Source organism: Bubalus bubalis, chromosome 6, assembly GCF_019923935.1.
Source record: "Bubalus bubalis isolate 160015118507 breed Murrah chromosome 6, NDDB_SH_1, whole genome shotgun sequence".
Lineage (NCBI taxonomy): Eukaryota > Metazoa > Chordata > Mammalia > Artiodactyla > Bovidae > Bubalus > Bubalus bubalis.
In genome coordinates this window covers 93,623,687-93,646,038 of record NC_059162.1, presented here as the reverse complement: position 1 = coordinate 93,646,038, position 22,352 = coordinate 93,623,687, and the positions used below count along the sequence as shown (strand labels likewise).

Below are 22,352 nucleotides of genomic sequence, written 5' to 3'. Positions count from 1 at the left end.
TATTTATAAGCGACAGTGGGGTTTTTTGGTTTTGTTTTTTAATACTTTGATGAATGTTATGAACAATTCACACAAAATTCTGCATTCAATTTCAAGGAATTCAGAAACCTTCTAAAGTTGCATATTGCCCTGTCATATTAAAAACTGTTGCAAAGGGACTTAAACATGATCTCGCACCAGAAACCTCCAGTGGGATTCACATGCACCCAAAACAGTAGGGAAGAGGATACCACTTTTACAGACAACCAAAATAGAAAACTACCATATCTAATCATTGCAATTTGACAGATAGCCCAAGATAAGAATCTTGCATCTCATTTCTCTAAGTCCAGTGCTTTTTCCAATTTGCCATAAGAGAAGGCCCTTCTATTTCGGGGTTAGACTAGAGAAAGTAAAAGAGGTGCCACTGCAGTTAAGAGCAGCTCGTCTAGGGGAAAAAAAAGATATGAGTAGGAGCTCAGGCCCCTTAGTCACGAAAAGGGACTTAAGACTAGTCTCTTTTTCCCTCTGGGAGCAATAGCGACATCCATATCGAGTAATAACTCAGCTGCTCCGCTTCCCTGTGGTGCTTGTTACACTACCCTGAAAGGAAGAAGGATGCGATTGCTTCCCACGGGCCATGTGGATATAAGGTTCATATGACTCAGGTCAATATTGATAGTTGCAAGGAGCTGAGGACAGGCGTGTTCCCTCTTCTCCGCTGTTGGCTTCCGGTTTCCCACTGCAAGATCGCAATCCCCGGCAGAAGCAGAAAGCTGTTAGAAATCGCCATGTGGAAAGTAAGACGCTCCTAAATGCACTTAGAACAGTGCCTGGCATTTACCAGGCGTTTAGTACATATGTGCTGAATGGATTTATGGCTGAATGAGTCCGCAGAGAACAAATTCCACAGTCCCGCGGCTCAGGTCCCTCTCCAGCCCGGGACGCCACAACTCACCGGGCGCCAAAGCTTGTTGGAGCTGGGCGCAAGCCTCCTTCCAGCGTCCCCGCTTCAGGAGCTCGTGGAACTGCAGCAAATCTACCTGCCCCAGGGGGACTCTTCTTACAGCTGCCAGGCGCGAACAAATGCCGAAACTGAAGCCTCGCTAGGAATGGAAAGAAGGTGGAGAAAAGGAAATTTCGCGCCAAACGCCGTAGCCCCGCCCCCAGGGTGTCTCCATATTCCGTCAGCAGCCAGCCCTTCCGCCCCGCCCATCTAAGGAGGGGACGCACGACGTACATCCGCCAACGTGCCGAGGCCATCATTGATTAGGTCTGCGAAGCCGTTCGCCGAAGAAAGGTCCTAACTCGAAAGCATTTCCGGGTTCAATATGGACGCTCGAACCGTTTAGTGAGACTTCCTCCAAACTTATCATTTCTCTCTAGTTTTTTTAACCTGGATGTGACGTCTTAAAGGATCCGACGGAAATAGAACGTCAGGCGTTCTAAAATGGCGAACCGTACGGTAAAAGATGCGCACAGCATCCACGGCACCAACCCTCAGTATCTGGTGGAGAAAATCATTCGGACGCGAATTTATGAGTCCAAATACTGGAAAGAGGAGTGCTTTGGACTTACAGGTGAGCAAGAGCGTGCTGAACACCCCCCTTCCCTGCCCCAACCCTCGTCGTCCCATGGCCCAGTTTTCCGGAGTAGTACAATAGGACTGGCCCACTGGGGGTGAGATTTAGGGAGAATTTTTCAGTCATTCAGAAGAATCTGGGCGCTTACTCTGTGCCTAGTGTTGTGTTGGGCTTTGGGAACACAGATAGATCTGATAGGACCTTATTCGGAAGGGTGTCACAGGTCGTTTCTTTGAGGCATTCCATATTTAATGAGAACTTACTGGGTTCCAGTGTTAACCCTGAAGGTCTTAAAGGAGCGTCAGTATTCCCGAAACCAAATTTATAATCTTACTACCCCCAAATCTGGATCATTTGAAATATTTTCACGTCCCAGTCCTAATATAAATATATGTTCTTAAGAGAAATCTTCCAGGTCGTCTTTGATACGTGTTTAATTCTGGCTGGTTTTGGTACCTGTGTTTCCCCCGTGAACCATGAGTTGATCTACTGTAAAACGAGCGCAGTAATACCCACATCAAAGGTCTACGGATTAAATGATTTAACCCAAGAAATGTAAGGATTAAAGGAAATAGTGTGTAAGAAGTGTTTGGTATATAGTTACAGCTTGTTGTTCATTCGCTAAGTAGTGTCAGACTCTTGTGACCCCCTGGGCCGTAGCCTGCCGGGCTACTCTCTCCTCCACTGTCTGCCAGTTTGCTCAAATTCATGTCCATTGAGTCGGTGATGCTGTGTATATTTAGCTACAGCTATATATTAATAAAAGTACTCAGTAATCAGGGGTGGTAGTGGTGCTAGTTGTTACCACTGTTAATTACTCCTGTGCTGTTACTGCTCTGCCATCACCCTAGCTATGTGTCCACGGAGGCGTCATACTGTTTTTCTGAGTCGCCATTAAATTTTGGAGTCATGTAAGATTTACTTTGGGGGCCTTTTCTCATTCCAGAGGTGAAATGACTTGCCCTAGTTTACAAAACTGGTGTCTGATTTTGATGACAACATCGAAAAGTTATTATCCCCATTGTCTAGATAAACTTTAGTTAGAGTTACCTAGTTATTGAGGAATGGTTTGTTACAGTTTTTGTCCTTCTAACTCTTATTTAATCTGGCAGTTTTTCCTGTAACATGATGGTGACAAGCACAGACTCTGAAGTTAGACTTCTTGAACTAAAATCCAGGCCCTGCCACTTTCTGGCTGTGAATCTTGAGCACATCACTTAACCTTTCTTAGCCTTCATTTTCCTTAGCTGAAAACAAGGGCAATGCTAGAACTTAACCTCATGACTTGTGAAGATTAAATGAGATAATATGAAATGCTTAGCAGAGTACTTGGCATATAATAATCTTTCAGTGTATATTGGCTGCTGTTATTATTTATTACACACTTCTCCTAATATTAAGCTGTTAATTCCGGAGCACCAAATTTTGAACTAACTTTAACTCTCTGCACTTCAAACCTGTAAAAGCTTAGTCTTAATATGCTGCATTGCCACTCTGTTTTGTTTTTTAGCTGAACTTGTAGTCGATAAAGCCATGGAGTTAAGATTTGTGGGTGGTGTCTACGGTGGCAATATAAAGCCAACTCCTTTTTTGTGTTTAACCTTGAAGATGCTTCAGATTCAACCCGAGAAGGATATCATTGTAGAGTTTATAAAAAATGAAGATTTCAAGTGAGTGAAATATTTACTGGCTAATATAAATATTTTAATTTCATGATTCAGAATTTGGCTTTGGTTGAAAGAAGTGAAAACAGTGTATCTCATTTCCAAAGTCCCACTCCGGTATTTTGTTCTTGAGCCCCTTGAGTTTTTGTTTTGTCTGTTTTGATTGTATTAACCTTCTTCTTTACTTTCTGAGCCTTGGTGACTTTTCTTCCAAAAAAGTATTTCACAAAACTCACTGACATATATTAAGCAGAAGTTAGTGCCAAATATGTTGGTAGCACTGAATACTTAAGGATGAAGAAAGCAACATAAAGTGTGGTAAAGAAGAAGGAAACATTTGTGTTAATTGTAGGTTCATGTCCAGACCCTATTACCTATGAACTGTGACCTTGGAGAAGTTACTTACTTTTCTAAATTTTACTTTCTTTACCTGTAAAATGGAAACAGTATTACCAACTCAGGATAGATGTGAGGATTAAGGAAGAAAGAGCTGTAAATCTCTATCCGTGCCTGTTGCATGGTATCTGGCCCCAGAAGATAAGCTGCTCAAGGAGCTCACAGATGAGAACAGGAGACAGATGTAATAATAGATTGTTATTGCCAATCTCTATTCTAAGAAATTTACATGCAATAATTTATTTAACCTCCACAACTACCCTGTAAAATTATTATCCCCATTATGTAGGGGATGAAACTTAGGCACAGAGAGATTGATTTCCCCAAGGTCAAATGCTGATAAGTGGCAAAGCTGGTTTCAGAGTCCATTTCTTTTGCCACTGTATTCTGTTTGTCATATAAGGAAATGAATTTCAAATGCCTACTGTTTATCAAAATGGAGATTTGAGTAGGTAGTTGGGGTATAGGAGAAAGGGAAAATAAAGGAATCTTACAAACATTAATAGCTAGAAAATAACTAACTTTTATTAGGTACTTACTCTGTGCTATATACCTCGCTTAGCATCTTAACATTCATTTTTTACTTAATATACCAAGCCATCAAATTAGGGACTATCAAGGATTGAGAAAGCAAAAGTAAATTGCCTAGTGTTACAGAGTTAGTAAATAATAGAATCAAAATTTGAACCCAGATGACTGACTTTTTTCCATAATCAGCATTCTGCTCTCCAGCAAGTAGCAATCTGTGTAAATTATATTGTTAATAAATAAATCTCTACTTTCTGTTGTTAAATTCAGTATCTCATTTGATTCTTAAAATAATCCCATGAGGTAAATAGGTTGTATCTTAGTTCTACAGATGATATAATAGTCTATGAAAGTTGAGCATTATATGCCAAGTCACTGCAGCCAGTAAGTGGTAGAATGAGAACTTGAACCCAGGTTTCCATATTTTAGCTATTTTTTCTGCTGCCCTATGCTGCCTCTAAAAATGGAGCTTTCTCATCTACCAAAGATAAAAAAGAACTTGTTTATCCACTGCTGTCATGAGAAAAGCTACTGGTAAAACTCAGGAACTTTGTGGAATGGCCTGTTGTTTCACTGTGGTCTATTTGTCAGGTATGTCCGCATGCTGGGAGCACTTTACATGAGGTTGACAGGCACTGCAATTGATTGCTACAAGTACTTGGAGCCTCTATACAATGACTATCGAAAAATCAAGAGTCAGAACCGAAATGGAGGTGAGTATGGTGCTAAGTATCTAGGCCTTCATCCCTGAGCCAGTTTTTATTTCACCAGTATCTCTGGCATCACATAATCCAGATTGTTAGCGTATTCAGTCAGGTCCTCCATCTCTCGTGGGGAGTAATAATACTGCATTAGACTACTAGCTTCCTGTCAACCTCACTCAGTCTGCCCCTGTCTGCCTATCTTTCCAGCTGCATCTTATGTTAATCCCTGCTTTGCATCATGTGCTACCTCCCATAAGATCTAGCTCCCGAATGACCTTTGTTTTCCATTTATTGGACCTTCACAGTTCTTTCTACTGGCCTCTGTTATATGATACTTCACCCTGTAATACATGGACTGAGGGTGCTCATACTTATGTAGGAATCTTCCTAAAACATAAGTATATCCAGGAGGGGCAGCTCCATACCTTTTACAAAGAGACACATTTTATGGTAAAATGGGATTCAAATAATGCAATCAGAACTTTTTCTCACTTAGTGTCATAACAAAAGATTAGTAACATTGGCCTTTACCCTCTAAATATTACATTAAGGAGTACAAGGTTAAGAATTTGGTATTATTCTTCAAACTTTTGTTAGCTTACTTGTTCACTTGAATAAATACATACTAAGTGACAATGTTGCGCCGGGTACTGTACTACATACTGGAAATAATGTGATGAACAAGATGGACATGGTCCTGGCCATCATGAGATTGTTTATGACTATATTATATTAGACTAAGATAGGGTTTTTAAATCTAGTGATCATTTGGGCCAGATATTTCTTTGTTGTGGGGAGCTGTCCAGTGCATTGTAGAATGTTTAACAGCATCCCTGGCTTCAACTCACTAAAGGCCGTTAGCACCCCATAGTTGGAGAGGCAACACCCCTCGTTGAGAACCACTAAACTAAGGTAATGTTTACCATAGAAATTCTAAAAAGCTGTTGCTCCACTTACCATGTAAGATACATGATTCTTAAAAATAGCAAATCACTATCACTTGGAACTAATATAATATCTTAAGTCAGGTTGCCACATGTGCTCGGTTGCTAAGTCATGTCCAACTATGTGTGACCCCGTGGACTGTAGCCAACCAGGCTCCTCTCTCCATGGAATTTTCCAGGCAAGAATACTGGAGCGTGTTGCCATTTCCTTCTCCAGCCTAGAGATAAAACTCACGTCTCCTTCATCAGCAGCCAGATTTTTTATCGCTGAGCCACCCAGGAAGCCCCAAGTCAGTTATACATTCATTTAATAAAGTTTGCTGACCCACATAGGGGAAAAGATACATATTTTATTTTTAGGAACTTAGGTTCACAGGAGATGCTGTACTTGAGTTGTAAATTTTATTCAAAAACATTACCCTTTTGTAATTCAGGACTCATTGTGCTTCTTTTTATGCTTGTCTTTCCTGCTAATTGGGACAGCTTCATTCATCCCATTATCCCCAGTTCCTAAAAGAAGCATGGCACGTAAATGGCCTCAATAAAGGGGAGTTGACTGGTTGAAGATTGGTGGTGGTGACAAGGCAGTGAAAGCCTGTGGGTTGAGCCCAGGTTTGACAGTAATCTATTCAGTGTTAATTGCCACACTGCAGTAGCTTTATTAGTGCATGTGTAGGCAAAGGGAAGGGGCTTCCCTGGTAGCTTAGATGGTAAAGAATCCACCTGCAATGTGGGAGACTTGGGTTCTATCCCTGAGTCAGGAAGATCCCCTGGAAAAGGAAATGACAACCCAGTCCAGTGTTCCTGCCTGAAGAATCCCATGGACAGAGGAACCTGGTGGACCACAGTCCATGGGGTCAAAAGAGTCAGACACGACTGAGTGACTAACACACACACACGGAGGGAAACTGCAGAGAGTTCACACTTTCTAATCCAAATACCCTGTTAGATGTCTTACATAAAGAGTCTTAAACTTTTTTTTAACTTTTTGGCTATTTAAACTTACTTCCAAGTTACTTGAGCTTATGGTTTTTCTTTCAGAGTTTGAGCTGATGCATGTAGATGAATTTATTGATGAACTACTGCACAGCGAGAGAGTCTGTGATATCATTCTGCCCCGGCTACAGGTAAGAGATAAAGGTCATACATACACAGTACACAATAACATGTGTGTAAAGATCCCTTTATACACATACATTATAAAACACTATGGATCTCAAAATCTTTTTTTAACTGAAGTGTAGTTGATGTATAATATTATATGTTATAGGTATACAGTATTGTGATTCACAATTTTTAAAGGTAGTATTCCATTTATAGTTATTATAAAACAGTGGCTCTGTACAATATATCATTGTAGCTTATTTTATTTCGAATACTTTGTTCCTCTTAATTCCCTCCCTCTTTCCCTCTCCTCACTGGTAATCATTAGTTTGTTCTCTATATCTGTGAGTCTGCTTCTTTGTTATATTTACTAGTTTGTTCCTTTTTTGAGACTCATATAAGTGATATCATACAGTATTTGTCGTTGTCTGATTTATTTCACTTAGAATAATATCCTCCAGTCCCTTGGACTGCAAGGAGATCCAGCCAGTCTTTTCTAAAGGAGATCAGCCCTGGGTGTTCTTTGGAAGGAATGATGCTAAAGATGAAACTCCAGTACTTTGGCCACCTCATGCGAAGAGTTGACTCATTGGAAAAGACCCTGATGCTGGGAGGGATTGGGGGCAGGAGGAGAAGGAGGAGAAGGGGACGGCAGAGGATGAGATGGCTGGATGGCATCACCGACTCAATGGACGTGAGTCTGAGTGAACTCCGGGAGTTGGTGATGGACAGGGAGGCCTGGTGTGCTGCGATTCATGGGGTCGCAAAGAGTCGGACACGACTGACGACTGAACTGACTGACTGACTGACTGACTGACTGAATATCCTCCAATACTGTATAGCACAGGGAACTCTGCTCCATACCCTGTAATAACCTAAATAGGAAAAGAATTAGAAAAAGAATATTTTAATCTTTCCTCACTTAACATAGTTATTTTGGAATATATCCATGTTTTTGCATATACTAATAGTTTTTTATTTCATTTGTTGCTCGATAGGAATAATATTCAGTTGCATGGGTATATATACCACAATTTGTTTACCCAGTCATCTATTTATGCAGAATTGTGGGGTGCAAGGTCAGTGTATAAAAGTCAGTTGTGTTTCTGTACATGAGCTAGGAACAATTAAATTTGAGATTTTGTATAAAAGATACTATTTATAACAGCATCAAAAATTATAAAATAATTATGGATAATTTTGTCAAAAATGTGTAAGACTTTAACCAATATAAAACATTGCATTACTGACAGAAGTTTAAGAAGACATAATTAATGGAGATATATCATGTTCATGGTATATCTGGCAATGACTTAACAATTGTTGTCATTTCTCCCAAATTAATCTATAGATTCAATTCAGTTCCAATCAAAATCCAAATAAAACTTGATAGAACTTGGCAAACTGATTCTAAAATGTATATGAATATGGAGAGGACCTAGAATATCCAAAACAGCTTTGAAAAAGAACAAGGAGGACACACGCTACCTAATGATAAGACAGTGTTGCTGTGGCATAAAGCTAGACAAGCAGATCAGCGGGACAAAGCGAAAGAGCCAGAAGTAAGTGTAAGGTACATGTTTATGGTCAGTTGGTTTTCTGCAGAGATGTTAGGGCAGTAACAATTGAAAAAGGATAATCTTTTCCACAAATGGTGCTAAAATGATTAAATACCCATATGAGACAAATGAATGTCTTCCCCTAACTCACATTATATGTAAAAATAAACTTGAAGGGGATAATAGACTCATAAAAGCCAAGAGTAGAAAACTTATGGAAAACATAGGTGAAAATCTTAGTGACCTTGTGTTTGACAAATTCCTGTAATAAAACGTGAATTATTTATTAAAAATTAATAAATTGACTTTATAAAAATTAAGAACTTGCCTTTCAAAAGATACTATTACAAAACTAAAAAGGCAAGCCACAGACTGGAAGAATACATTTGTACAACGTATACCCATAAAAGTTCTTGAATCTGTACTTTATAAACAACTCTTGAACTTACTAAAAAGAAGGCAACCCAGTGGGAAAATGAACAAAAAATTCTAACAGATCTTTTACCAAAGAAAATATATAGTTGACCAGTAGCACATAAAAAGGTGTTCTATATCATGAATCATTCAGTTCAGTTCAGTCGTTCAGTCATGTCCGACTCTTTGCAACCCCATGAATCGCAGCAGGCCAGGCCTCCCTGTCCATCACCAACTCCCAGAGTTTACCCAAACTCAAGTCCATCAAGTCGGTGATGCCATCCAGCCATCTCATTCTCTGTTGTCCCCTTCTCCTCCTGCCCCCAATCCCTCCCAGCATCAGGGTCTTTTCCAATGAGTCAACTCTTTGCATGAGGTGGCCAAAGTACTGGAGTTTCAGCTTCAGCATCAGCCCTTCCAATGAACACCCAGGACTGATGTCCTTTAGAATGGACTGGTTGGGTCTCCTTGCAGTCCAAGGGACTCTCAAGAGTCTTCTCCAATACCACAGTTCAAAAGCATCAATTCTTCAGCGCTCAGCTTTCTTCACAGTCCAACTCTCACATCCATACATGACCACTGGAAAAACCATAGACTTGACATAGCCTTGACTAGACATTAATCATTAGGGAAATGCAAATTAAAAGCATAGAAATATGTACTACATACCTAGTAAAATGTGTAAAATAAGACTGATTGTATCAAGTGTTAGTATGGATGTGGAGGAACTAGAAGTCTCCAAAGCCTATTGGTGACAATATAAACTGGAACAACCAAACTTGGAAAAGTTTGGCAGTTTCTAAACCATTCAATCCAGCTATTCCATTTCCAGGAATTTACTCAGGAAATGAAAGCATATGTCCACACAAAGACTTAAGCACAGATAATCTTAACAGTTTTGTTTGTAATGGCCAGAAACTGGAAGCAACCAAATGTCCATCAAGTGAATGATGTGGCCATACAGTGATACTGCTACTACTGCTAAGTCACTTCAGTCGTGTCCGACTCTGTGCGACCCCATAGACGGCAGCCCACCAGGCTCCCCCGTCCCTGGGATTCTCCAGGCAAGAACACTGGAGTGAGTTGCCATTTCCTTCTCCAACGCATGAAAGTGAAAAGTGACAGTGAAGTCGCTCAGTTGTATCTGACTCTACTCAGCAGCAAAAATGAACTGTTGATAAATAGCAGTAGCATGGATGAATCGTAAAATAATTGTGCTGAGTGAATAAAGACACAAAATTGTATGTACTGTGTAATTCCTTTCTAATGTAAACTATAGTGACAATAAAGAACAGTGGTTGCCTAGCTGTGGAGTAAGGGATTGGGGAGGAGAGGGAATGAGAAATCCGAAAGGAGCACAGGAAAACTATTGGGTGGGGCGGCTCTATCCGTTATACTGATGTATTGACTTACATTTGTATACAACACAATACTCATCAAATTGTATAACTATAAAAATTAGTTTATTGTGTATCACTTATACCTCAGTGAAGTTGTAAAATGTATTGCAAAAATCATTGGAATACCTGTAGACTAAGAGTCTTTGACTCTCAGATTCTGATATTCTGTGTAAAATTGGTAGCATTGATGAAAGGGTCCCACAGACAGTGTTTAAGATGGGGCATGGGAACAGATTCTTCAGAGTTTTAAGCAACCACAGAAACCCAAATTGGGAAGACCCAGAACTTAAGATCTCCTTTTTGATGCTGCTGTAGCTCAGTACTTCTGAAGCAGTTTGCTGTATCCCACCTTGCCTTGCTAGATAAAAGCCAAGAAGGAATAATTTAAAGATCAAAAGTCAACATAGTATTTTTGCTGTTCAGTTGCTAAGTAGTGTCCGAATCTGCAACCCCAAGAACTGCAGCATGCCAGGCTTCCCTGTCTTTCAGTATATCTCAGAGTTTGCTCAAACTCATGTCCATTGAGTCAGTGATGCTATCCAAGCATCTTATCCTGTGTTGCCCCCTTCTCCTCCTGTCCTCAGTCTTTCCCAGCATCGGTCTTTTTCAGTGAGTGGGATGTTTGTATCAGGTGGCCAAAGTATTAGAGCTTCAACTTCAGAGTCAGTCCTTCCACTGAATATTCAGGGTCAATTTCCTTTAGGATTAACTGGTTTGATCTCCTTGCAGTTCAAGGAACTCTTAAGAGTCTTCTCCAACACCCCTATTCAAAAGCCTCACTTCTTCGGAGATCAGCCTTCTTTATGGTCCAACTCTCATATCTGTACATGGCTACAGGAAAAACCATAGCTTTGACTACATGGACCTCTGTCAGCAAAGTGATATCTTTACTTTTTAATCCACTGTCTGGGTTTGTCATAGCTTTTCTTCCAAGGAGCAAGGATTTTTAATTTCATGGCTGCAGTCAACTATCTGCAGTGATTTTGGAGCCCAGGAAAATAAAATTTGCCACTGTTACCATTTTTTCCCTGTTAGCCTTGAAGTGATGGGACCAGATGCCATGATCTTTGTTTTTTGAATGTTGAGTTTTATGCCAGATTTTTCACTCCTTTTTTCACCCTCATCAAGAGACTCTCTAGTTCCTCTTCGCTTTCTGCCTTTATTTAGAGGGGTATCACCTGTATATCTGAGGTTTTTGATATTTCTCCTGGCAATTTTGATTCCAGCTTGTGATTCGTCCAGCCTAGCATTTTGGATGACGTACTCTGCATAGAAACTAAATAAGCAGGATGATGCTGTACAGCCTTGATGTACTCCTTTCCCAATTTTGAACCAGTCCATTGTTCCATGTCCAGTTCTAACTTGTTTCTTGACCTGAATACAGGTTTCTCAGGAGGCAGGTCAGGTGGTCTGGTATTCTCATTAAGAACTTTTCGACAGTTTGTTGTGATCCACATACTCAAAGGCTTTCACATAGTCAGTGAAGAAGTAGTAGTTGTTTTTCTGGAATTCCCTTGCTTTTTCTATGATCCAGTGTATGTTGGCAATTTGATCTCTGGTTCCTCTGCCTTTTCTAAATCCAGTTTGTGCATCTGAAATTTCTTGGTTCACATACTGTTGGACCTAATTTGAAGAATTTTGAGCATTACCATGCTAGCATGTGAGATGAGTGCAGTTGTGCAGTAATGTAAATTCTTTGGCATTGCCCTTCTTTGGGACCGAAATGAAAACTTGAGTCCTGTGGCTGTTGCTGAGTTTTCCAGATTTGCTGGCATAATGAGTGCAGCACTAATAGCATTATCTTTTAGGATTTGAAATGACTGAGCTGGAATTCCATCACCTCCCCTAGCTTTGTAGTAATGGTTCCTAAGGCCCACTTAACTTCAGACTCCAGAATGTCTGGCTCTAGATGAGTGACCACACCATTTTGGTTATCCAGGTCATTAGACCTTTTTTCTTTAGTTCTTCAGTGTGTTCTTGCCCCCTCTTCTTGATCTCTTCTGCTTGTGTTAGGTCATTGCCATTTCTGTTCTTCATCATGCCCATCTTTCCGTGAAATGTTCCCTTGGTATCTCCAGTTTCCTTGAAGAGATCTCTAGTCTTTCATTCTTCTGTTTTCCTCTGTTTCTTTGCCAAGCTTTTCTTACCTCACTATTCTGGAATTCTGCATTCAAATGGATGTATCTTTCTCTTTCTCCTTTGCCTTTTGCTTTTCTTTTCTCAGCTGTTTGTAAAGCCTCCTCAGACAACCATTTTGCCTTCTTGCATTTCTTTTTATCTGGGATGGTTTTGGTCATCACCTCCTATACAGTATTATGAACCTCTGTCCATAGTTCTTCAGGCACTCTGTCTACCAAATCGAATCCCTTGAATCTATTTGTCACTTCCACTGTATAAATGTAAGAGATTTGATTTAGGTCATACCTGAATGGTCTAGTGGTTTTTCCTACTTTCTTCAATCTGAGCCTGAATTTTGCAATAAGGAGCTCATGATCTGAGCCAGTCAGTTCCAGGTCTTGTTTTTGTCAGTCTGATTTCAGTATTGGCCATCTGGTGATGTCCACGTGTAGGGTCATGTCTTGTATTTTTGGAAGAAGGTGCTTGCTATGACCAGTGTTTTCTTGGCAAAATTCTTGTTAGCCTTTGCCCTGTTTCATTTTGTACTCCGAGGACAAATTGCCTGTTCAGACAAGGTAAATACATAAGAGACAAAGCAGAGATTAGTAGTTACCAGGGGATTCAGGGAAGGGAAATGAGGATTACTTAATAAGTATGGCATGTTTTTCTGGTGTAATGAGGAGGTTTTTAAACTAGGGAGAGGTGGTGATGGAAGAATTTTAGACTTTAAAATTGCTGATTGTGTACATTGTGAATTTCACCTCAATAAAAAACAGATCAAAGGGACCTGAAAAACATCAATGTGGAGTACAGAATGGATTGTAAATATGATAAATGGGTAAGGTAAACTTTCTTGAGGCAGCAAAGCAGATGGATGAAGATAGTTGGTAGTGCTCACAGATAAGTGCAATGAACCACTCTTCCTCCAGAGTGACTCAGTTACAGAAAATCATAGAAAATAATTCTGAAAATTATTTCTCCTATTCCATATTGATTATTATAGACTGTAGTGAAAAGGATGACATTTCAAATCTGAACAGGTCCAGTTCTCACACTTTTTATCCTTAGCTGTGATTATTAAGTTTAGAAATACTGTAAAAAATGATATACTCTGAACTACAGTCATGTTGTGACTAAGGGTTCTAAAGTCCAGTCATCTCTGAGCAAGGGTATTGATGCAAATGGGGTAGTCTGCTGGAGTCCAGAAGGAAAGACCGCAAAGCAGACCCCACTGAGGAGAGGAAAGTTGAAATATGACTGATACATGTTACCATATCACTGAGAGGTGTGTTCTGGTGTGGGCCTCTATGTGCTGGATGAAGAGACCCTTAAGACTACCTTTAGCTTTGATTTGTTTCTTTTAAGCAATCCATAGGGCATAGCTTCTCACGTGCCCTGGCATTGGCAGGGAGCTGCTCTGGAATGAATTCTAATTTTATCAAACACAAATACTGTAAGTTAATACATTGACGTTGATCACTTCCAAGTCTGGTGAGCTTCAGGGATTCTGGATGCCCTGTCTGATGCAGTCCTAGATCCCAGACTGTGGTGATCTTTTCCAAGGAACCCTCTTTCAAGGGATTCACGTCACTGAATGGCATCTTTATTTCATTTCTCCTAACCTTTATAGAATTTTGTTAGGGATGAATGAGAGCAAAATAAGAGTACAAATGGTACTATTTATTTTAGGGCTATCCAGTGATCTGTATGTCCTTGGCGTGCACACACACACAAACAAAAACAAAACCATAAGGGTCTTATGACCCAGCCAGTCCTTTTGTCTGTTTTGAACTCACCTTTGCCTTTCAGGTCCTTAGTCACTTAGGATTGCTAAGTCACATCTTAGAAGAAAATGAAACTAGGAGGTGGTTTGTTTATATCCTGAGCCTTGTTCAGAATGCATGACAGCTCCCCAAATCCTGGGTCTAATAGAGAATTGGTGCTACTCAAGAGCAGGAGGACCCAGACCCCCACAGTGGACGGAGTCTTAGTGAATCTCTTAGTGGATTCTGGTCTGAGCTGCTCCTGGCAAACTCCCAGCCAACATTGTCTTGAACTATTGACCCTTGTGTGTGAAGCCCATAATTTCTATTCAAGGCTACAGCTATACTGATTGATACTCTAGTGACCTTGGAGTATAAGGTCACAGGGAATAGAGGCAATAGAAAAGTGATATTCTCTTCATCTTTGTATTTATCTCTTTACAGGGAAACTTAAAAATATATATAGATCCTAGGTATGTGAAAGTCTCTAAGAATATCTGTGTCTAGGATGTCTTTGAAATGAAATTGCCTCGGCTATTGTGCCATAGGTTTTCTGTCACTTCCAGAAGCCCAGTATTGGAGCTTGAGGAGATAGAAGGGCCCTCTCTAACTTTCGTTGTTTTCTCTGTAGAAACGCTACGTGCTAGAGGAAGCTGAACAGCTGGAGCCTAGGGTTAGTGCTCTAGAAGAAGACATGGATGACGTGGAGTCCAGTGAAGAGGAGGAAGAAGAGGATGAGAAGGTCAGGCACCTGGGAGCTTAAGGGTTGAAGGAGGGAGAATTACAGGGAATGGGAATTTTTCTTTGTTTTCAAACTTTATTTAGTTTTAACCAAAAAAGAAAAGCCCCAAAATACAGTATTTCATCATTGAGAGTATGGGTCCTAGAGTTAAATGGACTTGATCCGTATCTCAGCTCTCCTGTTTACTAGTGGCCTTATGTTATGTAAATTATATAATCTCCATTTTCTCTTCTATAAAGCAAGGATTATGATACCTTTCTTTTAGGACTTTTATGAGTATTAAATGAAATTACATACATAAAGCCCTTAGCTTTGGGACATTATAATTGCATAATAAGTGGTAGCTATTAAACACTTGGGACAAAAATAATACTGTTCATAATTGAATGCATACTAAGAAGTAAACCTAGTTTAGGGAAATAAAAACCACCTACTGCATAGTCATGTTCTTCCACTATTTGTTAAAATGCTGAAAACTTGAAAACAAGCAAGTTGTCAGGGAGCAGTCAGGTAAACTATTGTTAACAATTCAACAGAGTATTAGGCCACCATTAGAAGTATTATGAAAAATAACAAGTGAACTTCCTTGGAGGTCCAGTGGGTAAGACTCCTGCTGTGGGGTGGGGTGGTGTGGAGAACTAAGTTCTAACTTAGTTCTCCCTGGTAGGAGAACTAAGATCCTGCATGCCACTTGGTGGAGCCAGAAAAAAATGTATGTGATAACATGGAAATGATTACAGTAAGCTTTTTTTTTTTTTAAGATCTGAAACATTTGTGATTAAAATTATATGTGTAGAAAAAGCTAGGGGGAAATATAAGAAATTCTGGCCTGTGGATACTAAGGTAGTACAGATGAAAGTGTAGCTCTGAGCTTAGTAGGCTCCATATAAGTGTTAAGGGAAGCACAGTCATTCATTAATGGAAAGCCAGGCACGGCTGAGGGGCTTTTCTGTGGTGAGTGAACCAAAAACATGCCTTCTTTTTTTTTTTTAATGGAAAATTTAATCACATACCAAAATGGAGAGAATAAACCTCCATTTACCCATCACCTAGCTTCAACAGTGATCAGCTCAGCTATTTTGTTTCCTCCACATCTACTCAGTTGTCCTCCACCAGTTATCTCAAAGCAGATCACGGCCATCATATATCTCGTATTTCATTTGTCTATTTTATTTTCTGTTAACTAGTTCTTGAGTCTTTAATTGGATTTGGGGTTTTTGGAGTGAAGCAACACTACGTCATAGGTATAGTGTACTTCCTCCAGGATGAATAGTCTGCTCTCTTTTTGTAATATTAGGATCCACTGAAGATCTCTGCATAGATCCATTAAGGTTGTAAAATAATATTTTTAAAAAAACCTCCCAAATCAACATTTAGTTTTTTTTATAAAGTTTATATAAGAAAAGTAAGATAAGTTATTTCCCTTTGTCATGTTTTAAAATCATGAGTTGATTTTATAGTATTCTCCTAAGAAGGTTTGCCCTTGGTAACATTTGAATTTATCAATTTAAATATATTTGGTGTCTGGACCATTATTGTCCTTGTTGGTGCTGGATTGCCCTCCATCTGGCCAGTGGGGGCCCCTCAACTTCACTGTTTGATGCAGTCATAGTAGTTTCAGCCCCTTGCTGTCTGATACAATGACATGTTCTCGTTATGTCTTGTTAGATTGTAGCCTGGACCTAAAAGTTGCCGTTTTTCCAAGAAGCTCTTAGTTCCATTAATTGAGATATGTTATTCAGAGACCACAGTCTGGGCTCATTGCTACATGGTGTTTCTAGGACTTTACAGTTGATAAAGCTAAAGGAAAAAGAAATTGTAAGCTTAAAATACAATATATTTAACCTCATCAGTCTTACATTTCTTCTTTCACATTGGAAATCCAACTTCTTAGGAGATAAGCATACTTACCTCTCTTACATAGTTCCAGAATAATGGTACCAGCACAAGAACAGTTAGCGGGATTATTAGATTTTGATTTTTTTATTTGGTAATGTGTTTTCTTGTCCTTAGTGTTATCCCATATATATTCAGATTACTGTGTTTTAAAGTCAGTTAGAGGTGGAATTTCGGATGGGATGGGGAGGAGGGTATAAGCCATGTTCCTAGTTGGCTCTCTGTAAGCCTGTGCTCATCACTGACCCAGGCCCTCTCTTTTCCAGTTGGAAAGAGTGCCATCACCTGATCATCGCCGGAGAAGCTACCGAGACTTGGACAAACCCCGTCGCTCTCCCACACTACGCTATCGGAGGAGTAGGAGTCGGTCTCCCAGAAGGTAAGGCCTTAGGCATTGGCATATTCCAGGGATACTTTAAGCACTGGAGTGTAGAAGTTTGGACTTCATGGAAGGAAAATGCTAGCCTATGGAGAATGTGTGCTCACCAATGTATTAATTGCTACAAAAACACCACCCACAAAACCTCAGTGGCAAACATTTATTTAATTCACAGGTCTGTGGCCAGTGATTTAATCGGGGCCTAGGCAGTTTTTTGAGTATAAGCTATGGTCACTCACTTGTTTTGCAATATTCTCTGTTGGCTAGTGTAGCTGGCCTTAGCTAGGATGACTGGAGCATTTCATCTCTGTGTGTGTCACATTCTAGGCTAGGTTAGGCCTGTTCCCATGGCAGTGGCAGAGTACAAGACTGAACAAGCCCAACCATGAAGTAATCTTTCTAGCATCTGCATCACATGTACAAACACCCCTTTGACCAAAGCAAGTCACATGGCCAATCTTAAAGTTAAATGACAAAGACATGGATAACAGAGTTGGGTTAAGAATTGGGGCAATTTTTGCAATTTTCAGTGTCCAGGGCACCTACTAAGGTTCTTTTTTCTCTTTTTTGTTTCCGTATAGGCGGAGTCGGTCTCCCAAAAGGAGGAGGTAAGCCTTTAGTGACTTGTGATGAAGGATAGAGATTTGGGGAGGGGGTATGTTGTTGTTGTGTTTATATTGTCAGGACAGATATGGGAGTCTGACCAGTCATTTCCACAGCCCCTCCCCTCGCAGAGAACGGCATCGGAGCAAGAGTCCAAGACGTCATCGCAGCAGGTCCCGAGATAGACGGCACAGATCCCGCTCCAAGTCCCCAGGTATAGCATTGGGGCCTTTTGCTTGCTGTTGGTTGTCTTAATAAAGAAATGTAATAGGAGCAGTTAGCCTCCTACAATACAGGAATATCTTACTCTATTACTGCCTAGAAAAGGAAGTGGACATAGAATATGAAAATTAGAGTTCACATTTTAACTGTCATTTATCAGCTTTGTTGATAGGATGGTGAGCTTCAGTTTTTGTCTGAAATTATAGGAGTAAGACATGACAAAGTGGTGGTAAATACCCAGTGTGGTGTTAGTTAAATTTAGCCATAAAGCCCTGTAAGTGGGTTCAGTTCTTCACTACCAACAAGGTGTCCCTATCACAAGCCAAAAATGAACTAGGGGAAATAGCAGAGAGTGTGAGGGTAGAAACTGGTACACTGAATAGCCTTTTTTCTTCTCCAGGTCATCACCGTAGTCACAGACACAGGAGCCACTCAAAATCTCCTGAAAGGTATGGATTAACTTCTATTTTGACTTAAGAATTTAAGTCTTTATTCACAAATTAAAGTCCCAGTTACAAGTCAATTGGACCTTGTGTTAATGGAAATATAATTTCCATCAATACAATTTAGGAATTCTCCTTAATTATAGGAAGAAGTGGTCTCTTGACCTGAAAATTACTAGAATTATATATATATGTAGTTATTTTTCCTGTAGAATTGCGGCTTTGGATAAAGGCATGAGCCTTAATCTCAGGAGCCCTGGGATTCTGTCCCAGCTTTTAAGATTTTTTAAAACATATTTACTTCTGGCCACACTGGGCTTCTTTGCTCCTGGGCCCTGTCTAGTTGTGGCGAGCGAGGCCACTCTCCAGCCACGGTGTGTAGGCCTCTCACTGCAGTGACCCCTCCTATTGCAGAGCACAGGCGCTAGGGCTCATGGGCTTAGAAGCTGCAGTACACAGGCATAGCTGCCCCACAGCATGTGGGATCCTCCTGGACCAAGATTGAACCTGTGTCCCCTGCAGTGGCAGGCAGATTCCTAACCACAGGACCACTAGGGAAGTCCCAGTCCCAATTTTTAATACTTAGCAGTTGAGTGACACTGGATAAGTCATTTTCATTTGGTAAGCTTCCATTAGATACCTCTAAAAACTGTACACTGTTGGAAGCACTCGATCTTTCAGAGGTCAATTCTTCAATGGTAAATTTTGGAGAGTAATGCCTAACTCAGTGTTGCTCTTACACATAAAAACACCAAGTACATTTAATGAATATTGACTCTTTGCCCCCATCAGTGTTAGTACGTATCAGTCTTTCTCAAAAATCCTTACTCAGCTCCTAAAACAGCTGGTAAATTTAATGATTTGTATGTGTCACCATTTCAGGTCTAAGAAAAGCCACAAGAAGAGCCGGAGAGGGAATGAGTAATGGACTCAGATTGGTTTTAATACAAGTGGCCTTCTGTGGAGATGAAGGCATCTGTCTACATAGAAGAAAGATCTACTCAGTCCCAGGCAGCTATGAGAGTATTTTAGATTTTTTTTAAACCAAGTTCTCACTTTTTTTTTTTTTTAACATGAAAGAGGTGCTGAGTTTTGTATCTCTTTATGAATTGTATGTAATCCACACATTTGAAAGATAATGCTTCCTGAACCGAGAGCTGCTTTTGGCCTCTTTGTACAATCAACCTTGTCTGTACTGAAATTTATGAGGGTAGAATGGAGTCAAATAGAGTGTATGAAACAAGGGGAGAATGTGGCCACATTGTTATTTTTGTTATTAAATTTGACACACCCATTTCCTGTTTTTCTCTGGTTTTAGTTTTGGTTTACACTGAGATTAGAACTGTTTGAAGAATTCTGAGATACTTGCTACTGCTTGCTGTTCCCTTAAAAAAACCAAGTTGGTAAAATATATTAGCTCCAGGTTTTACTTCCAGCAGCAGCAAATGGTAATAAACATGAAAACTGACCTGTTATCAGCAGCTTTATAAGAATGAATTCAGTTGTAAGGCTTTTTCTGGATTATTTAATCCAGTTGCATTAAACGTTCAACAAACAGTAAAACTTGACACCTATTACATAGCATTATTGTATAGTGTTTCTTCTTCCCTACAGCCTTGAATTCCAAATTAAGGTGCTCAGCACCTTTATGCTGTGAGCATCGATACTATCAAGACTAGGCAGTAGCAGTAGGGCAACCAGGGTGAAAACGTTCAATGGAGAGAAAAATACCTAATGCCACTCAGGGTTTTAACCTGAGTTACTAGACAACAGCCCCATTCACAAAACCAGAAAATACAGCAGGAAGAGACCAGGTTTTAGAGGGGCAGGTAGTGAGAATTGTGGTAGTAGGGAGCAAAGATTGCATTCAGCTTAACTTGAAGTTTACTTTGAGACAGCTATGGTATATCTAGATAAAGCCCAGACATTATAAATAAGAACCGGAGTTGAGCTAGTGATCTAACCCTGAATTGACAATGTTTAGGTAATTGTAGAAGGTGTAGAATTGAATGCAATGCCCAGGGAGCATACATTTGTAAGGAAAACCAGTAGTAGAATCATAAGCAACACTCACTCTGTTGAGGAAGAAGGGCAAACACTGACTGAAAATTGAATCATTTCAGAAAGGTAGAGGAAATGGGAGAGAGGGGTTAAGGACGCTAAGGACAAAGCAAAATAAGGATTAAATAGTGCCCGTGGGTATTGATAATCAAGAGGGTGTTGGATCTTTGCTAGAGGAGTTCTGTCTACCTGTACTACCTTTCCTCCTTTAAAATGGAAAAAAAAAATTGATTTCCTGCAGCTCTGTCCCTGGCAACAATTGTGAAGACCAACTGCCACACAGGATCCAGTTTCTTGGGAAGTCATATCTAGTCATAGGCTGAACATCCTATTGCTTGTTGACCTTAAGGACTTTAGTATCAATATTAGTTTGGGGATTGTATTTGAGATTTCATGTTCTTCAATAATTGCTCTCCTGATAATATTTGAGCTAATAAAATCATAAGAGTTATTATGGTTCATCATACAACTATATATAGGATTGTCTTTAAAAATTAAATGTAAGCGCCTCTATTTGAATCTGTTACATCGAGTCCTAGCAGTTATTTCTTTTATCAAAGTGCTCTAAATCGAAAAAAAAAAGTGTATTCTGGCTGAATGACCTATGGACCAACCAAGTTATCATCCAGTATATTAGTTTTAAAAGTATATTTTTAAAGTATAAACATGTAGAAACCCACCCTAAACCCCAGTAATATTTAATACCAAAAATAAACCTTCCCAAGCGTAAACTACACACTGAAAGCCTACTTGAGAGTGGGACATGTCAAACCTCTCTCTCTCGAGATCCCTTTGATAAACTACAGAATTGTAGAGCAGATGACTTTAGGACAAACCTTGCTGAGGGACCACTTCTGTCATCTGTGTGCTAGCCTACTGCATGAGTGAGGCCTTGGAACTAAAGGTTTACAACTTTCTTTGGCCTGTATTGAGACATATTTTACATCTTACCTCTATACTTATACATATTCTGCACTAAAACAGATTTCAAGAAAATATTCCTTATGCAAAATAGATTCTGATATTTCTATGCATTATCAGTTTTACCGTTGGGTATACAATCACTAAATTGTTTATACTCCCCACAATTTGAATTATACTGCTTTAAAAAGTTTGCCATTGGGCATGATGACCTTTTAATACTAAAGAATGAAGGGATATGTATTCTCAAGGGCAAAGGAAACAATGGATTTGGTGAGAGGCTTCCAATGTAACAACTTAAAGTTGATTCCTCTAGCCCCTTTCCATTACTTTTGGCAGATCTAAATTTAAATAAGCACTAATCAGAAAAAAATGCTCACATGCTGGTCATTCCTAGCCAAAAAAAGGAACAAGTTTCTACAGATTCAAAAAAGATAAAATGATCTGTTTTTTTTTTTAAATGCAAGAATACAAGTTCAAAGAGATTAAAAGATAAGAGGTGGAAAGTAAGCATGGCAGAGCTTGAAGAAATGAAGATTTGAAAAATGAAAGCCTTAGAAAATACAAAATAGACAAGGCACAGAGAAAACAGACGGGAGGAAATAAAAAATGGAAAAAGCTATAGAGATAATAAAAAGATATGGAAAGAAATCTTGCCCATGATTAACTGATATTTCTGATAAAGAGAATTGAGCAAATCAACTTAAAAAATTCAAATAGAAGAAAAATCACCTTGATTTAAAGAGAAAAAATATGGGCACCCAAGCAAAGAAATCAAGTCATGTATAGTGAGGGAAAGGATCAGGATGGCCTCAGGTCTCCATTAAGGCAGTGAAGCAAAAGGCTCCAAAGGTCTAAGGAAAACAGTGTGCCAGGAACTTTATACCCAGCCAGGGTTGTCCTTAAAATATAAAGGGAATAGACATTCT

At 39.6% G+C, this 22,352-nt stretch overlaps 2 protein-coding genes across 4 annotated transcripts in view; one reads left to right on the top strand and one right to left on the bottom strand.

Annotated features, from left to right (window-relative positions):
• Positions 1–1,352, bottom strand: part of ORC1 (origin recognition complex subunit 1) — a 37,455-nt gene extending 36,103 nt beyond the window's left edge. The window contains exons 1-2 of one of the 3 annotated variants that reach the window (XM_025288752.3): positions 1,220–1,352; positions 938–1,085 (exon numbers count right to left, since the gene is read on the bottom strand). The gene's annotated coding sequence lies outside the window, so the exon portion shown is untranslated. Of the gene's footprint in view, positions 1–937; positions 1,187–1,219 lie in introns of those variants that run through there. The other 2 variants (XM_025288753.3, XM_025288751.3) reach the window with 2 other exon arrangements.
• PRPF38A (pre-mRNA processing factor 38A) lies at positions 1,247–19,735 on the top strand. Its single transcript, XM_006042220.3, has 10 exons — positions 1,247–1,559; positions 3,073–3,232; positions 4,742–4,863; positions 6,840–6,925; positions 14,788–14,898; positions 17,061–17,173; positions 17,755–17,781; positions 17,893–17,990; positions 18,399–18,447; positions 19,324–19,735. The coding sequence occupies exons 1-10, from the start codon at positions 1,430–1,432 to the stop codon at positions 19,364–19,366; spliced, it is 939 nt and encodes a 312-aa protein (XP_006042282.1). The 5' UTR covers positions 1,247–1,429; the 3' UTR covers positions 19,367–19,735.
• Positions 19,736–22,352: the final 2,617 nt, after the last annotated feature.

Coding starts and splice junctions, on each gene's coding strand:
- PRPF38A (XM_006042220.3), top strand. CDS start 1,430: ATGGCGAACCGTACGGTAAAAGATGCGCACAGCATCCACGGCACCAAC. Junction 3,233..4,741: donor ATAAAAAATGAAGATTTCAA/GTGAGTGAAATA, acceptor TCTATTTGTCAG/GTATGTCCGCATGCTGGGAG. Junction 4,864..6,839: donor GAGTCAGAACCGAAATGGAG/GTGAGTATGGTG, acceptor TTTTTCTTTCAG/AGTTTGAGCTGATGCATGTA.